We start from the raw sequence: 6,962 nt of genomic DNA on the forward strand, positions 1-6,962 counted from the left end.
TTTGCAGGGGACATAGTCCCATGTTTCAGAGAGATTGCACCCCGGGAAAGGCATGATCCATGGGTCATTCCTTTTGTTGTCATTTTCTCTTCTTAGTGGCAAAAACGGGAATCTCTGGTGGAAGCTACTTTGAGGGGTTACAAACTGACCTTCCCAATGTCCAATACCCACCAAATTTGCAGAGGACATAGTCCTCACTGTCCTCCGAAGACCCCCCAAGTTTCAGAGAGATTGCACCCTGGGAAAGGCATGATGCATGGGTCTCCCTCTTTGTTGTCATTTTCTCTTCACAGTGGCAAAAACGAGACTCTTTGCTGAAAGTACTTTGAAGGGTTAAAGCCAGAAGGAAAGCCAGAAGGAGTTCAGAGTTCAGTCCCTGTCGTTACCAGGGGAAGTGATTGAAAGGCCTGTCTGACTTGACAAATGGCTGACGAAGGCAACGAACAAGGCTTGCAATGACCGCTTGTTCGTTTAGAATGGAGCCTCGTGAACGACTTGTTCGCGAACAAACAGGCTGTTTGTGGGTTCTTTTCGTTCGTAATGCTGTTCGTGCCCATGTATAATTCCCACCACCCACATGGGCTTCTCTGCTGATTTCAAGAAAGCTGAACAAGGTCATATTATGTAGTAATACTTTCGCTCCAATGTCTGTAAGTGACCTGTTCATTCAGGAGTTCTCTGTACGTTTATGGGCTACAGATCAAGCACTTGGACTGAAATTTGCTTTCAATGGTGCATGCTGAATTCTAACAAAAATTAAGTATGCTTAAGTACCTATATTTGGGTGTCGGACTACAGCCCTAGTAAGTGGAAATGTAGCAGATTGGAATAATGAATACAAAGACCAACTCATAGTTTGCAGCTGTACCTGGGGTCTGGACCACTGCTTGCAGATTTTTCTCTTCGAGCTGCTGGATTTTTTCAGTCTTAGCTTTGTTCTCTTTCTCTAGGGATCTAATTTTATGTATATATTGGTTATTCAGAAATTTCATGTCTGCAGTCTCATGTTCTACTTTCCTCAATGTAGCTTTCAAATCTTAAAGGAAATTTAAAAAAACTTTTAATAGTATAATAAATTTCCAAAAAAATATAAAGGGAAAAACACACACATCAGAAAAAATGTATACGTTCACTCAATATTTGAAAGCCGCAACTACCAAAACTTAGCTAAGTCATACAAAATTTTCATATTACCTTTGATCTGATGCTCTGATTGTTCTTTCAGTTTCAGAATCTCTAGATGTAGTTCGTTATTTTCACGGGTGAGCCTAGCATTTTCATTACGATAAGGTTCCAGAATAGCATCAAAGTTGCTAAATTCTTTTTCAATTTTTCCAGCAGATAACTTTGTACTCCGGAGACTCTCAGTTGTATGAACAAGATCACTGAAATCCAAGGTCAGCACAGAAAACAAGTTACAAAGAAAAATCATGGAACAGCAAAATTGCTGCTACAGATGCCCAGCTTCAAGGACCTCTAGCCCCAAGATTCACCAGCCAACCCAATGTTGTGGTTGCCTGAGCCCTCTCTTCCCAAGCCCTCTGTGTCTAACAGAAAACTTGATGGAGGTGGGGGCTCATGCTGTGCTTTGATTTCAAAGCTAAGTGCCATGCAGGTCTATTGGAGCAGGCAGTTCCCTCTAAACTTCAGCATGAAGCACATATCCATGCACAGGGACTGTAGATATTCAAATAATACAGTAAAGCCAACAAGGTTCCCCCTCAAGGAAAAAAGTTTGAAAACCACAGCTCTAGGATGTAGTAAGCAAACAATAGCAAGATTTTTTTTTCAAACCATGTTTGGTCTATTTCTCTGCATTTTTAAAGAGGACTGAAATCAGTTTCAGTGATTGCCAGTTGGACTAGCTGGGAGACCCAGGTTCAAATCCCTCCCCTCTCTGCTATGGAAACTCCCTGTGGATAACTTTGAACCATCACACACCCTGCTTACCCTGCCTCATGATGAGGATAAAATGGAGGAGATAAATAATGGGTGAGATAAGTGAGCTATGAATGAAAATGAAAGTCTCGATCCACATAATATCTTTTACTGGTAAAGGTGGAGAATGCCATCAAGTCATAGACTTGACTCCTGTTGGGTTTTCACAGCAAGAAACTAACAGAGGTGGTTTGTCATTGCCTGCCTCTGGGGCCCTGGTCTTGGTTGGAGGTCTCCCATCCAATTACTAACCAAGGCCAACCCTGCTTAGCTTTTGAGATCTGACCAGATCAGGCTCCCTAGGGCTATCCAGGTCAAGGCAATACCTTTTGTGAGGACCAACCAAAATGTCACAAAACGATACACAAGCTTTCTAGAAATCTTTGGCAGTCAAAAAATTAAGGGGGAAGGGGTCACAAGCATGATTCTCATGCATAAGCATCTCAAGAGATGGGCTTAATCAATAAAAAAAGTTGTGCTGGAATTGTGTTAAAGTACCTCAAGGCTCCTGTTTATTTTTGCTGCAACTTTATCTACCCCTGAAAATGCACATTTGCTCTCTATTTCACAAAAACACAGTAGCAGCATAAAGTGCTTTCATATGTGCTCAGGGATGTTAATGTCAATCATTAAGATTAATGGCTAATATGTGGGTGTATTATCTGTACCAAATAAGTGGCTTTCAAAATACCTGCAACTGGTAAAACAAGGTGCCTGCGGTGGTTTTGTAGAGAAAACTAAACTTTTAACTGTTCCTCACTTCAGGCAAATTTAGCAAACACTAGATGTTTACTCTGACGTCTCACAGCAGTCAAACTATTAAGGACAAACTTTTAAAGAGGACTGTACACAGATTGGAATCTTAAGCAAATAAATTTGTTAAGGCTTTCCACAAGACTAATGTGCATTTTGCAGCTAGTAAAATTTTGGGTATTTACACAAGAAATCCCAACACAAAAAACTTCCTCTCCATTACGAGCACTAGGAATTACCGAAGTATCACATTAATTGTTCATCTGTGCAGTTATATTTTATGTTGTTTAATGGCCTGCAAAGATCATTCCTGTACTATGGTAACTGCATTAATGAAAGATCCCTTAGTTCAGGCCTGCCTTGCTCCCAGTCCCAGATATGGAGAAACTACTCAGATTATTTAGTGGCAATTACAAGATGTCATCACGACATTCTGAAGAGGTGCTGAGAATTCTGTCTCAAATTAAGCAGTATTTCAATGGATGCTACACATTATGTTATATATCAGATTCCTTCCTGGCACATGGACTGGTTGAACACTATGCCCTGCACAGAGCTTTTCATTTCTAAGTATTTGGTACAGTTTGTTTGTCACAAAAGCATCTGACAATGAATTTTAGTGAAATGTCAAGTGCCACTAAACACAGAACCTTAGCTGTCAAGGAAAGAACAGCTTCCATTAGCATTATTTATGATTGTGGTGGTCTCCCATCCAATTACTAACCAAGACCAACCCTGCTTAGCTTTTGAAATCTGATGAGATCAGGCTCACCGGGGCTGTCCAAATCAGGGCAGTATCAGTTCATACCATTTACCAAAATATACACCACATACCAACCCAGCATGGAATATGAGTAGGGTTTGGGGGAGGGGTTCTCTTTAGATACCTAAACAGCTTCTCCACCAAAGGTAAACTCTCTACTCCCAGAGGCTGCCGATAACCCAGCTGATCCAATCGCTTCCTTAGATTAATGAACTTCCTCTCTGCAGCCATTGTGGAAGTTGTTTTTGAATGAAGTTATCAAATAGGGATCTGCAAACAGTTAAAAATAAATAAAAACTTGTAATATGCACCATATTACTTGAACATATTAAGACTATGCCCCTTATTTTTTTTGACAAGCCATTTCAAGAGAATACAGGCAAACAAGGTATTCTGCCAATTCTGACATTACTTTTCATCCAGAGAGAGCACACAAAGTGTGAAATTATTCAAGTTGAAAAGTCACTCCTTCTCATACCAGACTGAGGAACACCTGACCAGATCAAGACCCATAGTAATCAGGGCATCATGTAAGAGGCAGATAGGCAAATACAGTATAGCAGTAGAGCCCAGATCAGCACAGACTAACAACTCCACACAGGAAAGGGGAGATTAAACACAATACATATGAAATATATGCAGTCAGCAGAAGTATGTGTTTAGAGTTACAAAAAAAATGAGTATTTAAGTAAAATAAGATAGGAGCCCAAAGATATCTTGGTGGTGGTGGAAAGTGCCATCAAGCTGCAGCCAAGTTACAGCCAACCTGTAATGTTTTCAAGGCAAGTCTTCATTGCCTTCTTCCGCATAGAGGCCCTGTGCCTCCTTGGTGGTCTCCTATCCAAGGATTAATCACAGCTGATCCTACTTAGTTTCCAAGATCTGACAAGATCAGGCTAGCATACGCTACCCATGTCAGGACAGGTACTTTTAAAAGTAACAAAAATTAGTCAGCATAACCTTTCCAAGTCAAAGCTCACTTCATTGGATACTCATGGTTGGACAAAATGTGTTAGTCTTTTAAGGTACCACTGAACTCCTGTTTTATTTTGCTGCTACCCATCTGGAAGCAACCCAAGCCAGGATACCCCATGAGCCTGATCTCATCAAATCTCAGAAACTAAGCAGAGTTGGCCTTGGTTGGTAATTGAAGGGAAGACCTCCAATGAAGACTAGGATTGCAGCGGCAGGCAATGGCAAACTACCTGTTAGTCCCTTACCATGAAAATCCCAACAGGAGTTGCCAAAAGTCAACTATGACTTGAGGGCAGGATTTCATTTAAGCCCTTAGTCAGCTGTGACTTGAGGGCATAATTTTATTTAAGCCTTCAAGTTAGTACTAACTTGGTTAGTAATTGGATGGGAGACCTCCAACAAAGACCAGGGTTGCAGAGGCAGGTAATGGCAAACCACCTGTTAGTCTCTTGTCATGAAAACTTCACCAGGGGTCGCGATGAAAATCCCAACAGGAGTTGCCATAAGTCAACTATGACTTGAGGGCAGGATTTCATTTAAGCCATCAGTCAACTATGACTTGAAGGCAGAATTAAGCCTTCAAGTGGGTGATCTTGGTTAGTAATTGGACGGGAGACCTCCAGTGAAGACCAAGGTTGCAGATGCAGGCAATGGCAAACCACCTCTGTTAGGCTCTTGCCATGAAAACTCCATCAGGGGTCACCATAAGTCAGCTATGACTTGAAGACAGGATTTTCCCTGACCTGGATAACCCAGGAAAGCCTGATCCCATCAGATCTTAGAAGCTAAGCAGGATTGGTCGTGCTCAGTAATTGGATGGGAGATCTTTCAGCAAAGACAAGAGTTTGCAGAGGCAGGCAATGGCAAACCACCTGTCAGTCTCTTGCGTGAAAACCCCATATGTCAGCAATGACTTGACCTCACTCTCCACCACCACCATCTGGAAGTCCTTTGGTTAGCTTAGAAATTCCGTTATCATTTGATTATGGCAATACAAAGGAAGCCAACGAAGGAACAGGCCAAGGTGAGCTGAATATGAAGGAGGGGTCCTGATTGCCCTGGGAAGGGAGCACGGAAGCTTGAGGGGCCTGTCAAGGCAGGCCGGAGAAGGATCTGGCGGGTTGCAAACGCAGCGCGCTCTTGTCCCAAGCGGGGGGGGGGGGGAACGTCTCATAAGCGAAGGAGCCTCACCCCCCCCCCCGAGGCCCTGGAAGCCTGACAGCCGAGGGCGGAGCTTCTCCGAGCGACGTCACCGCTGTCGCCATGGAAACCAGGCCTCCAATCTCAGCTTTCCTTCGGCGCCTCCCCCGCTTAGCCTCTTCCTGTTGCGTTCCTTACACCGGCCACGTCGGGCACTCACCAAACAGCGGAGCGGCTGGTTCGTTCTCGGCCTCTCTCTCTCTCTCTCTCTCTCTCTCACCGCGCGCTGCTCCTCGCCAACAAAAGCCCAGCGAGCGAACGAGACGGCCGTTTGAAAATGGCGCGCGCCGAGCTCCGGCTGCTTCCGGCCGGGCGTGGGGTCGCCCCGGCAACCGTGAGCATTCGGAGCCAACGCGTGAAGCGAAGAGAAACGAAGCGCGCGCGCGGCCACAGCGGCTCCCAGCGGCGGCTCGCGAGAACCGCCGCGCGAAGGGCGGGAACCAGCGACGGCCAATCGGATGTGAGGGGAAGCTGCGCACGCGTCGCCCGCGAAACTTGGAAGCTCGGGAATCGCGAGCGATACTCCGTCGCGCTAGTTTTGTACGGCGCAGACTCAATACAGGACGCCCTCACCGGGCCCTTTGTTCGCCGCCGCTGGTCCCTTGCCCTTTTCTGTGAGTGCTAGTTGGACTAGGAGCTGGGAGACCCGGGTTCGAATCCCCCCCCCCACTTTACCATTTGAACTCCCTGTGGGCCGTCACACACCCCGCCTACCCTACCTCAAGAGTTATGGAGCTGATTAAAATGGAGAAGATAATATAAGATATAATGAATTAAATGACACGTTCCACATAATACCTTTTATTAGGACTAACCCAAATGTCCTAAAACACGGAGATGCTCAAGTGGAAGATATTACACATGCACTGCTAGGGAGACCGTGCACTTGAATATAAGACCACACAGAGTCAGTCACTTGAGGTCTTGTGTAGACAGACTCAGATTTATGATAAAATGCAGGAGATAATGTAAGATATTTGGGGAGAAAAGTGTGCTGTAAACAAAGTCAATAAATGACTTGATCCACATAATACCTTTTATGAGGACCTACCAAAATGTCACAAAACAATGCACAAGCTTTCTGGAACCCTTCTAGTGTCTAAATGTGACAAAAAATTGAGGCAGAGGGAGTCGCAAGCATAACTCATGCATAAGCATCTCAAGAGGTGGGACTAGTCCATAAAAACTTGAGCGGAAATTATGTCTGTCTTTTAAAGTGCCTCAAGGTTCCTATTTATTTTTTCTGCAATAGACTAACAGGTTATCTGCTTTTGAATATGCACATTTGCTCTCTATTTCACAAAACACAGCAGCAGCACACAGTGCTTTCATA

At 44.2% G+C, this 6,962-nt stretch overlaps 1 protein-coding gene across 1 annotated transcript in view; it reads right to left on the reverse strand.

Annotated features, from left to right (window-relative positions):
* CEP135 (centrosomal protein 135) overlaps positions 1 to 5,853 on the reverse strand; it is a 72,170-nt gene extending 66,317 nt beyond the window's left edge. Inside the window, exons 1-4 of the mRNA XM_054990016.1 lie at positions 5,790 to 5,853; positions 3,579 to 3,724; positions 1,195 to 1,385; positions 869 to 1,036 (exon numbers count right to left, since the gene is read on the reverse strand). Of these exons, the coding sequence (XP_054845991.1) occupies positions 869 to 1,036; positions 1,195 to 1,385; positions 3,579 to 3,685 (466 nt within the window). The 5' untranslated portion in view covers positions 3,686 to 3,724; positions 5,790 to 5,853. The remainder of the gene's footprint in view (positions 1 to 868; positions 1,037 to 1,194; positions 1,386 to 3,578; positions 3,725 to 5,789) is intronic.
* Positions 5,854 to 6,962: the final 1,109 nt, after the last annotated feature.

The sequence above is a fragment of the Eublepharis macularius genome, chromosome 10, assembly GCF_028583425.1.
Source record: "Eublepharis macularius isolate TG4126 chromosome 10, MPM_Emac_v1.0, whole genome shotgun sequence".
Lineage (NCBI taxonomy): Eukaryota > Metazoa > Chordata > Lepidosauria > Squamata > Eublepharidae > Eublepharis > Eublepharis macularius.